Source organism: Buteo buteo, chromosome 3, assembly GCF_964188355.1.
Source record: "Buteo buteo chromosome 3, bButBut1.hap1.1, whole genome shotgun sequence".
NCBI classification, from domain to species: Eukaryota; Metazoa; Chordata; class Aves; order Accipitriformes; family Accipitridae; genus Buteo; species Buteo buteo.
Window position 1 is genome coordinate 48,785,865 of NC_134173.1, and position 17,309 is coordinate 48,803,173.

The 17,309-nt window shown below is 41.3% G+C and overlaps 1 protein-coding gene across 1 annotated transcript in view; it reads left to right on the forward strand.

Annotated features, from left to right (window-relative positions):
* RALYL (RALY RNA binding protein like) overlaps positions 1-1,614 on the forward strand; it is a 398,734-nt gene extending 397,120 nt beyond the window's left edge. The window contains exon 10 of the mRNA XM_075023507.1: positions 612-1,614. Coding sequence (XP_074879608.1) covers positions 612-629 — 18 coding nt within the window. The 3' untranslated portion in view covers positions 630-1,614. The remainder of the gene's footprint in view (positions 1-611) is intronic.
* The last annotated feature ends 15,695 nt before the right edge of the window (positions 1,615-17,309 follow it).

Here is a 17,309-nt window from a genome sequence, read left to right on the forward strand (position 1 = left end):
ATTAAAGCCTACAGCATGTACACAAGAAAAATAATAAAATAGACAATGTCAAAAGGGAAGCCATTGAGGAAAGAACCATTAATCTGGTAACTATAAGCATTGTTTAAGCACACAGTCAATGTAAATGGTCCAGAATCAGGTATATAAATAGTGCAATGGGACTGAAGCAAAGAATCCTACAGGCAGTTTATTTAGATTGAATGCTATTATGTAAATAAAGCATTTCATTGCAAAGCAGCTAAGATACATTCTTCTATTTTCTGCTGCTAAAATAGAAATTATTCAGCAGTTGTTTGCATAGCATTATTGAGGGAAAGTATACTTCAGCTTCAACAGCTCTTGCTTGATTCACTGTCGTTATTTTGGGCCATGCAGTCTAACTTAGGACTGTTGCACAGTCCTGATTGTCCACTGCTGCAGGGACATGACTTCTTTTAGCCCTCAAAGGCTTAAGGTGGGAAAGTCTGTTAGATATCAATATTTGATTGATTCACGAAAAAGTCAAGTCATAGTCCTCTTCCCTCTTTTCCCCAGTTGTCTTGGCTTCCTTTTGAGTTTCTGCTGGAGGAAATTCTGTGCCTTCATACTAAAGTGAACATTTCATTTCTCAGTTTCTACAGATCAAGTGATGAGATGTCATGTGTGAACCCCCTGAAGGCTGAGAAGAGAAACTCTGACTCCCCCACAGAAAATTGTGAACTGCAGTTTCTTACTGGCTAGCAACACCTTTGATCAATTTGTATGAAAACTCAATTTACTTATTAAAATGGACGTTATTGTTCAAATATTAGAAATTCCATTTCTTATATGTTCTAAGCTGTACAATTGTCAGATTTTTATGGTTTAGACTGTAAATGTGTTTTTCTCTGGCTAATTATTGGTATTATTTTTTTAATTTTGATGTCTGAAAGGCCAATGTACTGTATCATAATAATATGAAGGACATATTTAACAGGTGTGGGAAACACTGTATACAAATATATATTTCTAAAAGCTATTTTTATGATTAGCATGTTTTACCATATTTAGGGTCAGGTGATATTGCACTTCTTTGTTTACAGCTTAATTCAAACAAGATCACAATTAAAAACATTGTATGGTATTTTCTATTATTTTATTTATTATATTTATCATTGGAATAATTATGTTTACTAATAGGGATAGCTGCTAAAAAGTAAAAATGTCAAAATAAGAGAGCAATCCTTCATAAACTGTAAATTGCATCCTCCTGTAAATCGCTTTCTTCAGATAAACACTCTCTGTGATGCCATTCACTAGACAGTTGTTACAGCTGTTCCCGCAAGTCTCTAAAGGCAGTTTGTTGTTACCATATGGAAAGTTTACATGACCGTCAGTCACCTGTCTAGCCAGGTAAATTACTTACAGACTGCCAATTTCTGACAACCCGAGTTAGCCTACTGATTACTTTTTGGTTTATTTTCTGGCAGTAGTCTTTCCACTCCTGAACCCCTAAAGCCTTCCTAAAGCCTGCAGTTGGAATAATTAATTATTACAGGTGTTGTAGGGGGAATCTCAGTATAGAATTTCTTAATAAATCATATTTCTTTTCAAACAGAATGGATGCATTACTTCTCTTGTGTTACTGAGATATTAAGGGTATCAAAGCATATATGATATGGGCACAAGGTCTTCTCTAACGAAAGTACCAACTTGTTCACCATCCCAAAGCTAGACATCCTTAGCACTACAGATGACATGAAACAAGGAATAGATATTTATTTATCTACATACTTATGGGAGATGATGTACTCCTATGGAAAAAGACATGTCTAAAGCCATTGCAGGGGAAAAAATTACTTAATAGCTACAGCCTTCCAAGAGGGAGACACATTAATTTAAGAAGTACCTTACACAGTCAAATGGAGCTCAGACCAAGCTGTGTGCCTGTCTGCAGCACAGAGCCCTGATGTCCACTGACACTGGTGGCCAGGGGTATTTGGTATCATCCAGCACCACAAAGATGAACACTTGCCTTGCCCTTTCAATCGTTCTCTGTAGGCTGAAAGCAAGAGAAAGATAAAGGTACCAGAGAGTCTCTTTAATAGATCAAACTTTCAATTTCTATAAAAACCAGCAGTTTCTGAGATGATAGGTTCACTTCAAACAGTGGAGGTATGAGGACGTGGGAGCTCAAGTTCTCCAGTCAGGTTTCTAGCATGGGGACTGTCATCAAAGGACTGATATTCTTCAAACATTTAGAAGAAGAGCATACATTTAAACTTAATTATCTATTATTGAGTGGGAATTTACTTCACTAGGAGACTATGTAATGTAGCACTCTCATTTATGTTTGTGTATCTTATATTTAGCTTGTCTATTGTCTGTGGAGTTACATGGTTTACCTAAGTGCTGAGTAGTACCTAGCTACTTAATTAAGGAAAGAATAGTACAAGTAGTTACACCTGAGCATAAAGAATCACAGCTTTAGAATCCACCAAGGCTGACTCTCCCAGAAAAGTGCAGCAAAAAATATTACTTCTGTGTAAATGAAATGTTAGGTCAAATCAAATGGTGAACTTTTTCTCCACTTTCTATCTATTAGTATAGGTTATGATCATTTTTAACTGTAAAAATGCAAGAAGAATTGCCATTTTGGGATCTCCATCTTTGGCTGACAGTTAAAAAAAAAAGAACTCCAAACCTTAGCAGCTCAACAGGCATTTTGCCCATTTCAATTATGTAAACTGTTGGCTGACTTAAAAGATGCAGAATGTCGTCCAAGGAGATCAGTTCTGATGTTGGTGTTAATAAATTATGTATGAGAAACAGCTGGGTGTATCATCTCTTCACCACCTCCATTCCAAATGAGCTAATAATCACAGAAAGCACTCTATTAGATTTTTACAAATTCTTTCCAATCATTACCCTTAGATTACATATTCACAGAAATGATTGCACTGTCATAATGTCGACACTGTTTCACACCACAGTTTAAGTCCTGAATATATTTTGAACACAGAAAGACACCTCTGATAACACCACGAGGCACTACTTCATCTGCAAGCCAGAAGATTGTTGTGCTGTGCAGTCAATTACTAGCAAGGTTTCTTAATGGCATGTTTGCTTCAAATCACTACAGAGGATGCTGGTAGCTTCAACAGAGCTTGATAGTTCTCTACTTTTCATGTATGCGGTATGCTCGGTGTTGTTTGCCATCACTACCTACACTTGTTTTACACGAGTTTTGTCAGTTGTGGGGTTTTTTTAACATTGCTCATCCCTTGCAATATGGAAGAATAGGGAACATAAAGGATCTTGTCAATCAGTTTGGATAGTCAACAGTCATAAAATCCTTTATGGACAGTCCTGAATTAAACCAATTCACTTTCTACACAGACCTATAGACTCTGTCTATTTCAGATATTTGTTTCAAACCTGTGCAGATGCATGAATGGAAAATATTTACTAAAAAGCTTTAAAGTTTGGATCAAGAAAAAATATTTTTACTTTTGTAAACTCTTGTATTACATATTATTGCAGTTCTTATTAGTTTTCTCTGTAGATCCATTTTTAGTTCTGAAAAATCATTGTACTTAAACTATGTAGATAGCTACAATCTTGTAAGCAGTCATATTTTTAATAGGTGCCACTGCAAGTTAGACTTAAAACATTCAGGGTTTGCCCATGTAGAGCAGATTGATGGTTCATTACAGTTTTCTTTAAAATGTTGTAACATAATTTTTACATGTCTGTAAATAAATATTTTCTCTGATTTATGCACTAATTCAGTTTTGTAATTTCTTCTCTTAAAATGTGACTAAGAAATTTTCCAGGAAAAATATATTTGTCTCATGGAAAAATACCATTTAAAGTTCTGTAATACAACCGTGCTTCACAAACTTTCCAAGCAGAACAGACAGAAAGAGGCATCCACCTTATGAAGTACTTACGTTAAGTAAGAAAGATGAAGAAAAATGTGGTAAATACTGCTATCAATTTAACAGTTTGAGAAATTTAAGGACCAGTCCTGTGTTAAAAAATGACTGAGAAGAAATGTGACAAACTTCCTAAAAAAAGTGAATTCTTCAGTGGGGTGAGAGAGAGAGAAAGAGAGAGGCCCAGTGGTGATATTTCATTGACTTTGAGGAATGCATTTTCTTAATCTTGGAAGTTTCCAGATGCATCACTAAACTAGCATGAATATAACTTATGAAAACCATATTAATAATAGTTAAAATTTTCTGTTCAGTATTCAAACACATTTTTTATTCATCGTTTATTATTCCATTCACAAGGTGCTGCTGTACAGGCAAACTAAGGAAAATTGGTCTACAAAGTCTACAAGAATGTTTTTAAATTATGTTGGAACTGTTGGGAAGCAAGACTATTTTGAAAGGTGTGTGATTTATATGTGGCACGTAATTTTCTACATTTTTAAATGTGTTGTCCTTACTGTTACAGCTATGCCAGATTTTGTACAAGTTTGTGAACTTTAAAAACAACTTACTCTTATTATGCACAGTACAGGGCCAATTCCTCATTCAGAAAGAACTCTGCTACAGATTAAATAGTAGCCAATTAAAATAATTTCTAATACCTTTTTATTAAAGAAGGTAGCTTGAGAACTTCAAAAGTTTCCAGTTTCCATGTTCAGAAGAATCCTCAATAGTCTAGAAAATTTAAATAAGGAATACATCTGATTTGAGAGGAAAGAGGATAACAAAATAAGATCATTTCACTTTCTGTACTTGTCTGTCAAGATCTTATGTAATAAACATCATCAAAAAGTTCACTTTGATAATCAAGTTCTGTGTTGGATGATACTGGGCATGAGGGCAATTATTACTGAAATTAAGGCATCAATCAGCCAAGAATAAGCAGAGAGAGCATCCTGAAGTGTTAGATGGATAAAACGTCAAAAAATCTAACATTTTATGGGCAAAGGAGCAATACCTTACAAATATTTTTGGAACACAGAAGTACTTAACCTTTCGCATGATTAGTAATAAAGTATAGAAAATATAATTTATGCAATTAAATTGTAGTCAGGATTATATTCCAGTATTTTTTTGTTTGCTCGTATGAACATCCATTCTGAGCCTCATTCATTGCCATTAGGGACAAAGACAAATATTTTTGAGTTTTGAACCTGTAGGGAAAACCATTATAAAATTAATGCAAAATTATTAGAGAAGTGGGGGAGTTTTCCACATAAGTAATAGAATCCTGTCTCTTTGCCTTAAGAGCCCAAAAAGGGTGGCTCCAAAGCAAAGCATTAAAAAGATTTTTGTCATAGTTTAAGCCCAGCTGGCAACGAAGCACCTCGAAGCTGCTTGCTCACTCCTCCTCCACCCCAGCCCTGGTGGGAAGACGAGGAGAAAATATAAAGAAAAAGCTCATGGGTCAAGAGAAGGACAGGGAGGGATCACTCACCAGTTATGGTCATGGGCAAAAGACAGGCTCAACTTGGGGAAAAAACAAAATCAATTTAATTTACTACCAATCAAATCAAAACAAGGATAATGAGAATTAAAACCAAATCTTGAAACACCTTCCCCCCACCCCTCCCTCCTTCCCGGCTCAACTCCACCGCCTGTTCTCTCTCCCTCTTCCCCCCCAGCAGCGAAGGGGGACGGGGAATGGGGTTTGGGGTCAGTTCATCACGCATTGTCTCTGCTGCTCCTTCCTCCTCAGGGGGAGGAAGACTCCTTGCTCTTCCCCTGCTCCACCGTGGGGTCCCTCCCACAGCAGACAGTCCTCCATGAACTTCTCCAACATGAGTCCTTCCCACGGGCTGCAGTTCTTCATGAACTGCTCCAGCCTGGGTCCCTTCCACAGGCCGCAGCCCTTCAGGCACAGGCTGCTCCAGAGCGGGCTTTCCCATGAAGTCCTGGCCATCTTGGGGGGCATCCCCCTGCTCCGGCGTGGGGTCCTCTCTCCCTGGGCTGCAGGTGGGCCTCTGCTCCCCCGCTCCCCTCCACGGGCTGGGGGACACAGCCTGCCGTCTCACCAGGGCTGCAGGGGCATCCCCTCCTCCCCCGCTCCTCCTCCCCTCCTTCCTCACTGACCTTGGTGTCTGCAGAGGGGTTCCTCACACACTCCAATCTCCTACTCACTGCCGGTTCCCCTTCTGAAACCTGTTCTCCCAGAGGCGCTACCACTGTCACTGATGGGCTCGGCCTTGGCCAAGGCAGGTCTGACTTGGAGCTGGGGAAGCTTCCAGCAGCTTCTCACAGGAGCCAGCCCTGCAGCCTCTCCCCTGCTACCAAAACCCCACCACACAAACCCAAAACAGTTTTCTTCTCTCACAAATTCTTCACTCTGGGACAACAACCTTGTTCCATGTCTGCATAACTTCAGGCTTTTAGCCTCCCTGAAAGAAACTTGTAGAACTTCTCCATGGTAAGAGCTCACCAAAGTCACCCACTCAGATCCAGCAGCCACAGATCAGAAAAGCCATCTCTGTATGGTTAGGCTCCCACACAAGAGGAAGGATAGTGTGTGTGGTGAACCTAAGGACAGTTGGACACCCTTAACTAGGATGAAAGATGTCTGGTTTGGCCAGTGGCTGCCAATCTCACCAGTCAGCTAAGGACAGACCTGACTACGGATAGTCTATTCCTAAAGAAAGGAGACTCCAGCCAAGGCTATGAGTAAAGATGAAAGAAAAGTTCTGTACACTAAAACCAGCACACCTTGGTGCATTGGGTCTGGCTGAGATGGAGTTAATAGTCCCCATAGCAGCCCTCGTAGCGCTGTGTTCTGCATCAGTAGCTAGAAAGGTGTTGATAACACACCAGTGTTTTGCTACTGCTGAGCAGTGCTGGCACAGCATCAAGGCTGTCTCTCCAACATTTTTGCCCTCCCCTCAATGGCAGGCTGGGGCAGGGCAAGATCTTGGGAGGGGACATAACAGGACAGCTGACCTAAACTAACCAAACAGATATTCCATACCATATGACGTCAGCTCAGCTATAAAAACTAAGTAAAGGGAGACGGAAAGGGGGCATTTTTGTCTTCCGGAGCAACCACTACGCGTACTGAAGCCCTGCTTCCCACGAAGTGGCCAGACATCACCTGCTGATGGGAAGTGGAGAATAACAGCATTTGTTTTTCTTTGCTTTCACACACGACCTTTGCTTTCACTTTATTAAACTGTCCTTATCTTGACCCACAAGCCTTTTGTTATATTTTCTCCCCCCTGTCCAGCTGAGAAGGGGGAGTGATAGAGCGGCTTTGGCATCCAGCCAGGGTCAACCCACCACAGTCCTTTTTGGGGCTCAACGTGGGGCTCGACAATGGCAGTTTTGCATTAAGAGTGCTATAGCTAGTTATTAAATGGCAAGCTCCTGTGCAGGTCACAGAGCTTGTTGACTGCTTGCTTATCTCTATCTTGCTGAGTTTGGGAACATGGTAATGCAAATAATGGCTGTGTGCTTTGCCCTGGCACTGATGGCTTTGTTGTGCTGCGGAAGCTATCTTGTGGGGAGAATGAAGGAACGCGGGAACATGCTAATACAAATAATGTCTATATGTGCTTTGTCCTGGCGCTGATGGCTTTGCTGTGTTGTGGGAGCTATCTTGTGGAGGAGGTGAAAGAACACATCTCCCTCTCCCTACCGGGCATTGATGTGAATGGTTTTATTATGCAGGCTCCCAAGGTCCTTGTTCACCCTTATGTGAGCTGTTCAATACTAATAATTAATACTGGTGGTATATTATGGGTATTGTGGAATCTGGTCTTGTCCTGGTATAAGAGAAGACAAGTTTCAGGTGAGGCAATACTGAAATGTGCCCTCAAGTGACCGGTCCCTGGGTGGCAGGGTATATGGAAGGATTTGGGCAGATTTTTAGGATGGTTATCACCTCCCATAATATGGGACTTTACACCCAAACAGGCAAGTAACCCAGGCAAACTGACGTGCCACCTGATAGAAGGGTGCCTTGCCTATTCCAATGAAAACCAGCAGCTTCTCGCACTGTTCTGGGGCCTGGCCTATGCCTACCGGGCCATAGTTCAACACTCTCAGAGGACCACGGTTGAGGCAGGGACACAGACTGCATCTGAGGACACCGTGCTCGAGATAGGGACCCAAACAACAACAACTACAGTAATTGCCCCAATAGTGAAAAGGAAACAGTGGACAAGGAGATCAACAGGTCCATACCATCGATTAGTGAGGGAAGAAGAAGAAGAGGAAAGGCTTGATCTAGAAGCTGGTCCCTCGATAAAGAAATTGAAGGAAGGAGTGAGGGAACTTAAACAGGAAGAGGAAACTACCCGGTCCCTGACATCCTCAGAACTTCTGGACTTGCTGAAAGATTACAGCCGCCAGCCAGGTGAGCGTATTGCTGCCTGGCTGCTCCGATGCTGGGAAAACGGGGCTGACAGTCAGCAACTGGAAGGCAAGGAAGCCCAACAGCTGGGATCCCTCACTAGAAACCGGGGAATTGAAAGAGGAATTGGAAAAGAGGTAGCAATTTGCAGTCTCTGGAGCCAGCTCCTCTCAAGTGTGAGGGCAAGATATCCATTCAAGGAAGATCTTGTGAACTCCTCAGAGAAGTGGACTACCACAGATGAAGGCATCCAGTACCTGAGAGAGTTAGCAGTGGTGGAAGTCATCTACAGTGATCTAGATGATGAGGAAGTCTCTAAAGATCCAGAGGATGTCCTGTGCACATGGGCCATGTGGAGAAAGGTGATTTAAGGTGCCCCAGCATCGTATTCTAACAGCTTGGCAGCAATGTATTGCCCAGATATGGAAACACCAACTGTAGAGAAAGTGTCATCTTGGCTCCAAAACTTTGAGGAAAATCTCTGTGTCTCCTCATCCCTACAGGACAGTGCCTTGGCTGTTAGGGACGCTCCAAGAAATCAGTCCTCTCCTTCCCTGGTCAGAGGGAAAGGGAGCCCAAGGCATATGCCACGTGGTACACTCTGGTTCTTCCTGCGTGATCAAGGAGAGGACATGAGGAAGTGGGATGGTGAACTCACCTTTAAGCTGGAAGCCCGTGTACATGAACCGAGAGGGAAGACAGCTGTTAAGAAGGGGTCACCCAAGAAGAAGGCTGTCAGTGTCGTTGCTGTAGAGGCCCAAGAAAGCAATCAGCGATCCTCCAGGCATAGAAGAACTGAAACCACCTCCCTTGATTCTGGTGAGGGGACTTCTGGTCTGGCACCACAAGGGTCAGACAGTGAATACTCTGATGAGGAACAGCAATAGAGGGTCCCTGCCTTCGGCCAGGAGGAGGAAAGGGATGACAAGACATACTGGACTGTGTGGATTCGTTGGTCTGGCACATCAGACCCACAGAAGTATAAGGCTTTGGTAGACACTGGTGCACCGCTGGTAGACGCTGGTGCCATCAGGGTACAGGGGCACAGAACCCATCTGGACCTCTGGAGTGACAGGGGGATGCCAAGAATTGACTATATTGGAGGCTGAGGTGAGCTTGACAGGGAACAAGTGGGAAAAGCACCCCATCGTGACCGGCCCAGAGGCCCCTTGTATCCTTGGCATAGACTACCTCAGGAGAGGGTACTTCAAGGACCCAAAGGGGTACCGATGGGCTTTTGGTGTAGCCACTGTAACCACAGAGAAGATCAAACAGCTATGTACGCTGCCTGGCCTCTCAGAAGATCCCTTCATGGTGGGATTGCTGCAAGTTGAAGAACAGCAGGTGCCAACCGCTACCAGGACGGTGCACCGGTGGCAATATCGGACAAACCGAGACTCCCCGGCTCCCATCCATAAGCTGATTCATCACCTAGAGAGCCAAGGAGTCATCAGCAAGATTCATTCACCTTTTAATAGTCCTATATGGCCAGTGCAAAAGTCTGATGGAGGGTGGAGGCTAACAGTAGATTATCACGGCCTGAATGAAGTGACATCGCCACTGAGTGCTGCTGTACCAGACATGTTAGAGCTCCAGTATGAACTGGCATCAAAGGCAGCCACATGGTATGCTACAATTGATATTGCCAATGCGTTTTTCTCCATTCCTTTGGCAGCAGAGTGCAGGCCACAGCTTGCTTTCACATGGAGAGGTGTCCAATACACCTGGAATCGACTGCCCCAGGGGTGGAAGCACAGCCCTACCATTTGTCATGGACTAATCCAAATGGCACTGGAACAAGGCAATGCCCCTGAACATTTACAATACATAGATGACATCATCGTGTGGGGCAATGAGGCATAAGAAGTGTTTGAGAAGGGAAAAAGAATAATTCAGATTCTTCTGAAAGCTGGTTTTGGCATAAAGAAAAGCAAGGTCAAGAGACCCGCACAGGAGATTCAGTTCTTGGGAATAAAATGGCAGGATGGTCGCCGTCATGTCCCTATGGATGTGGCTAACAAGATAGCAACTATGTCTCCACCAGCTAACAAGAAAGAAACACAAGCTTTCCTAGGCCTTGTGGGGTTCTGGAGAATGCACATTCCAGGTTATAGTCAGCTTGTGAGCCCTCTCTATCGAGTAACACGGAAAAAGAACTATTTTGAATGGGACCCTGAACAACAACAAGCCTTTTAGCATATCAGACAGGAAATAGCTCGTGCAGTAGCTCTTGGGCCTGTCCGGACAGGACCAGATGTACAAAATGTACTCTACACTGCAGCTGGGGAGCACGGTCTCACCTGGAGCCTCTGGCAGAAAACACCAGGAGAAACCTGAGGTCGACCATTAGGGTTTTGGAGCCGGGGGTACCGAGGATCAGAAGCCCACTACAGCCCGACTGAAAAAGAGATACTAGCAGCATATGAGGGGGTTCGAGCCGCTTCAGAAGTTGTCAGTACAGAAGCATATCTCCTCTTGACACCATGATTGCCCGTGCTACACTGGATGTTCAAAGGAAACATCCCCTCTACACATCATGCAACCAGCGCTACATGGAGTAAGCGGGTAGCATTGATCAAGCATTGATCATTGATCATGAAAACGGATAAGAAAACCCTTTGAGAAACTGCTTAGAAAAAACACTGAGTGCTATAGGAAATAAATAGTTATTGTTTTTTGGATGGTGGCATTTGAGACTCATTTGCAACAAAAAGAGCTTGTTGGTTTTCATTTATGTATATTTTCGGCTTGCTATAGTATTTATTTGGTTAACCTGTCAAAGAAAAATAACTATTCTACACTTGTGTGAACATAATTAATCCACAATTATCACATAGTGTTTTAACAGAAAACTTAATTCCCATATCATCCATCCTGTAAAAATCCAACTAACCAAGCAAAAAATGTGTCTAAAGGTTATATGTGAAACTTTCTAATACTATTTTTGCTACATATATTTAACAGCCTAAGGTAATGGAGAAGAAGCTTTGCGTGACCACTCTGTGGTGTATTACTATATGTGAATATATCTATGACATGTAGCTATGCATATATGGAAAAAAAATATTCTTCCATTGCTTTGTGCTTTAGATAATTAGAAATGTTTCTTCTCAACTAGAGACAACTAATGTTGTGGAAAGTAAGAACTGAGCTCATCCCTAGGGTAATTCTGCTGATATCAATCATTAAATGAGTACCTTCAGTGTCTACTCCAACTGGCCTCTTAAGCAGAAACTGTTATCGGCGCTCACCCTATGAGGAGTTACAGCAACATTTAGCATGTTATTTAAAGAAAAAAGAAGTTATAACTCATATTTTTGTTGCTAGTACTGCTACAGCAGCAGGAACATGGTGGAACATGGTGGAGGAGCAGAGGATATACAACAGGGTAGGGCTGCAAGTTGAACAGGGTGCTGAAACTTTAATGAGCATTGAAAGGGTCTTACCTGGGGATGACTGAGGAAATTAGCGAAAAGGGATGTGCTGCACTTGTATTCATTTTACTTTTGAAGAAACCTCCCCACAGATATATTTATTTTCACTTCCCTACCTGCAATGCCATGATTCTGACTATTCTTTCAAGGGCTAAGCCTCCACATTTCCAGGTGATTTTGGTTGAACTTCATGAGAATTCAATGCTCAGCAATGTGTAGCCAGTCACGTGGAAAATTAACCCACTGTTCAAAATTTTGGCATGTTGTTTAATCCACAAGGTGGGGGAGGGATTTAATAAATGTCTGTTTATGTGTGTGGCTACATTAACTGTAAATCTGTGCTTCCATTGATGGGACAAGTGTAGATGATACAACTACACTTCTGACACAATCTAAATGCCAAACTCCAAGAAAATGTACACTGGTCCTGTGAGGAGAAGGGCTATGTAATCATAACAAGATGGCAAGAAGGCACTACCACTAGTAAAATTAACACAGACAGCAGTCCATGCTCGAACGATTTCTACTGAGTGGCTGTTTGCCAGCAGCAACTGGACACTTTACCTTATATTAGCCTTCCTCCATAGGTAAGTGGCTTTATATGTTTTGCTAGTTTTTATTGCAAAAATAAGTTAAACAGCTCTCAGGTAAATAAGGTGGCACTGTCTTAAACCAGCAAAGAATTTGGCTTAGTGTTCTATAAAGTTATTTCAGTTTTAGTTATTTAAATCATTCCCATATAGGTTAAGCAATGTTCACTATCTCTGATTAGTAGGGGAAGACAACAAACATTTTTTTTTCAGAATATTCTTGAGCTTTTAAAGCACATTTTCTTGATTTAATTTCTTTTTTTGATCTCACTTTTCTCTCTCTCTACCATGTTAAACTGGAAGGAATTATTAGAAAGTAAACATTTAATAAATACAACATTCAGAAAGTATTTGCAAAAAAGAGACATTTTCATTCACAAACACAACAGGAAACAAATTTAGCAGAAAGGTATCTTTTTAGACTGACAAGCAGAATTGACAAAAATAGGAAAGCTTTCAGGTGTACAAGCCTATTTGTTTGGGGTTTTTTTCTAATTTACCCTTAGACCATCCTTATATGGCTTGATTGCCTTGTCTACAAAAACACTGCTGTTACATACGGTAAATCAAAATGCAACAGATACGTTCTTATCAACAATGAAGCTATGCCACAACTCATATCTCTAGTCAGTCAAAATTCTGGTTTATGTAATTGTTACACAAATCATTGTGCATAAAACATATAAATCAGTGTCTGAAGTGATTAATTTGGGCTGGTTTTTTTCTTTTTTTTTTTTTTGGCTGACAGACAGTCTTTTATATTCTGGTCTCCATCAGTACTCTACTTAACACAGGAGGACAAAGTATTACGCAGTACGTGATATCAAGCAAATAAGTGCCTAGACATTTCTTTTCTTAGTTCTATGCAGGACAACTTTCAGTGATATATGTTGGGACGTTTACTGTGTTTGTGACAACATATCACAAAACTTGTAATCAATATATCAGTGCATGAAACGCTGTTTTACAAATCTATTCATTGAGCACTATTATTTAAGGTAGCAGGCTTCAGAGAGCAAGTGTATCAGGTCATGTCTCAGGAACACAAAAGTGGTTTTTGACAGCAAGCTATATAAAATCAATTGTACTGATTTCAAGGATGAGTGACCTTTCAGATTTGGATACTTATCCATTTATATGAGGATCATTTGTAAGTGAATTGCAAGTTCTGAGCATTTTTGTAGATAGGCCAACAAGGTGGAAAAACAGTAATCCAGGAATGCTACCAGATTAAATGTGGATCATTCTGAACAATTTGTTCCTCACTGGCTTTGGAGGATCCAAGACATGTCACAAGATAACATGATAGCAGACATGATAGAGACGATCAATAATGGCAATAAGAAAAATGACAGAAGTCACTGCCCATGGAATTGCATGCAGGCAGCCATGTAGATAGATGATACTGCTGACCGCTCTGTCAGATGTAGACTTTAAGTACAAGAGAAGCTCTGTGAAACTCCATGCTGTGCAGAGCTACAAAGAGAGCACATCTGCTGCTGCTGCCTGCTCAAGGGAACAAAGAACCTGAGCAGATGTTAGATTTCCAGCTGCTTCCTCAGGTAGCACTTTTCAAGGTGTCTTTATATAGGGGACAAGCTCAAGCTTTTTACCCATCACCTTCATCCCCCTTTTGTGTGTGGTTTGTCTCATCTATTAAACTACAAGGTTTTTCGGAGAAGAGAAATGCGATGAAGTGGTCTCCTCCTAGGAATGAAGAGCATGAGTGAATGGGTACATGCACACCCACCCATGCATGACCCACAAACTTGCAAATGGAGAAGATGCCTTCCCATCTCCACTGCCCAGGGCAAACTCCTTGAGGAGTGTGAACCTTCACTTTTTTCAGTGAAGTTGCAAGAGATCGAGTTTGGAGGAATAAACTCTCACAGAGCTTATGAGCTCCTCTTTAAAAACATTTTTATAGATTGTTTTTCATCTGCAGAACTCAAGCAGTCACAGAAGAAGAAGGTTGAATCCCTTGGTTATAGACAGGGAATGTAGGGAATAGAGAGGCTATTTAGCTGGCTCACAAGCTTTTGCGCTTGGCAACAGCAAGAAACTCAGTGGATTACATAGGATCCTGGCCTGATAAAATCACTACAGATTGAAAGACTCTTTGGCGTTATAGTAGATCATGTCTTTCTGTTTCTTCATCAGGAGAGTTCTAAAACTAAATATTTCACATCATGCTGGGTATAAATTTTCACTGCTGTGAGTAATCAGCATAGTAATGGAGTTTAAGTCATAAATCACATTCGACTTTCCAGCAAAATGCCCCAGTAGGGGTGGTTCTAAGCTAACAGTGTTAACCAGGTTTTGGAGCAAATAGTTGTGGTGGTGCAGTCCCGCACCCCACCCCTCTCACCCCCCACCCACCCCCCCGGGCCACTTTGAGATTTCAGGATAAGCCATGCATACTTTGGGGAAACCCCCCCATTGTGCTGTTATCTTGGTTACAAGTGCAGAGACATGGGCGTCAGGCACTCTTTGGACACACCTGGGCCATCTGCTGCCTGAATTGTATATCAGAATCACTCCGCACCAGTTTTGGCCAGAATGCAAAATAATGACCAACTGCAATCACCTCAAGACCCTATAAATAGCGATCCAAGGAGAAACCTTTTGAGCTCTTGGGGACCACAGCGGGCTGTGTGACCCAGTATCTCCCCCTGAACTGGGATGTCTCTCAGGGTAGATTTCACTAGGATTGAAAGATCGTCAAAAGATCGTCCATCAACGATTTCACAAGGACTTAACGGCCTGATTTCCTGAGGTTTACTGACCATCCATTGATGAATGCCAGCACATAAAAGTGAGTAATTCATGAAACTCATGAGGGGAATTTTAATCATAGGTTAACCTGAGGGGTTGGGTGTACCTGTGCATGTGCATTTGCAGTTTGGTTTGGAACTATTTTGCCCGTCTCTGTGTGATTTGGTTTGGAACTCTTTTGTCTGTCTATCTGTCTGTGTGATTTGATTTAGCATCCATCTGCGTGCAACCCTGCTGTAGGTTTTGGGTGATCTTTGCCATTTTCGAATCTTTAACTAAGTTGCAAATTTGATTGTAACAAAGTCAATTGAATCACTCTGTTAAATTGGCTCGTAATTAAGTACTGTTAAAATACAACCTAATCTTGTGATCTATCACAAAAATATTAATAAATCCTAAATTGCTCCTAAACCAAAGCCATGTAACAAAATCTCATTCATGACAATAGTGTGCAAAAGGAAAATTATTTAATCTCTTCAAGCTGAGGTGATGGTATATATTTCCTTCAGCAATGATAATCAGATTTTAGTGGTCTCCATAGCAATGCAGGTGAAAATTTAGAAAGCCATGAAGGTATCCAACAGAAAATACAGAAATGCATAATATTAAGAATGCATCCCACTGAGGCTTGGTTTCCAGGAATGCTGAGAAAATTAAGCCAACATTTGCCATTGAAAACAATAGAGTTTAGTTACCATTAATCACTATAATTGAGCAAGAATCATGCTACTGTGGCATGTTGCCTTTCTGAAAAAGTATATCTACTTTCATATTCTTTGCAGATATTGTTGATTCAAACAAATATAAAACTTGCTGAACTATTAATTTTTTTATATTTTCTCTTATAATTTAGTCAAGACTGTATGCTTTAATAAATAAAAATCTCCAGATCACATGGAGCCAGAAATTTGCCAAATACATTTCAGCCTAAAATCCTGATGAAATTTTTTAATTGTTTTTATCAACAATTTTTTTTCTTCATATATTTTAAGGCCAAAAGGAAGTATTATGATAATCTGGTCACCAGCATAACCTAGAATACAGAATTCCTCCTACTAATTCCTGCAATGCAAAAAATTAATCATCTACTCTGTTCTTATGTAAGATTAAGATGCTTTATAATATCAAAAGTATCTTTTAGATCCTGTATCATCAGACTCTACCCTTCACACCCTTTATTCAGCCTTTATTTTTAATGAATCTCTTGACAAAGTCTTTAATTTGAACTTAATATGGGTCCTTTCAAGCAGAGAGAGCAGCAGCAGTCCCCCACCAAGAAGGTGGCTTAATGCAACACATGGCTGAAAGATTAAGCACATTTACAGAGAGTAACAGAGAGTGCCAGGGAGACCCATAAGCTAGTAAAGGTCTGAGCCAATAAATCTAACATTGCAGCCTATGTTGACCCTTCAGCTGAGATGCAGAAGCAGTATAACCATGTGGGTACTGTGCAGTACCTATACACCTATACTGCTTTCCAGAGTGGGTGTGTTTGTGGTAGCTTATGTTTCACACTGTGCCCTGCAGCTCTCCTGGTACTAGTGTCAGCACATGTGCTGCCAGCTCAGGTTTTTCAGCCCATCCATGGTGCAAAGGAAGGCCAAGACTTTCCCTGCACCTACTGGTGTAGATGTGCATCAGTGGCACATAATATGGCTGGAAAAGATGATCTCCAGATGTTCTTTCCTACCTCAACTACTCTGTGATGCTGTGATTCTACGTTGCAGTAAAATGACATCCATAAAGTCTACATTAAAAAGATACTGAAGGTGCACAGGGAGCACATCAGAATCAGTGTGTAACTCCCTTCTTATATATATTCTTTACAAGAATCTCTTGTGAATACTCAAAATAAAACACATTCTCACCACGATCACTTATTGAAGCAGAAACCATTTCCCAGTAGAGTCCTGCAGCTGCTGAAGTCATGCTCAAATTGCTTTCTCTCATCCTATTCAGGATGAATATATATTCATAGTCAATGAGCACTTAGTTCACACAAAGAGGAACAGTTTCAGCTGGAAAAATCCAAAAGTCCTATCTCAGAAAACTCTGCAGCCCTGCATGAGGGAGGTAGTAGTTGGGAGACTCAAAGTCCGAGAGGCACTGAGGGGAGCTGGTCCTGCCTATTCCATATCTGGGTTGTCTATGCTAAGTAATGAGCTACTGGACAAAGCAGAGGTACAAGAAAAGCGGGATTAGGTAAGTGCTC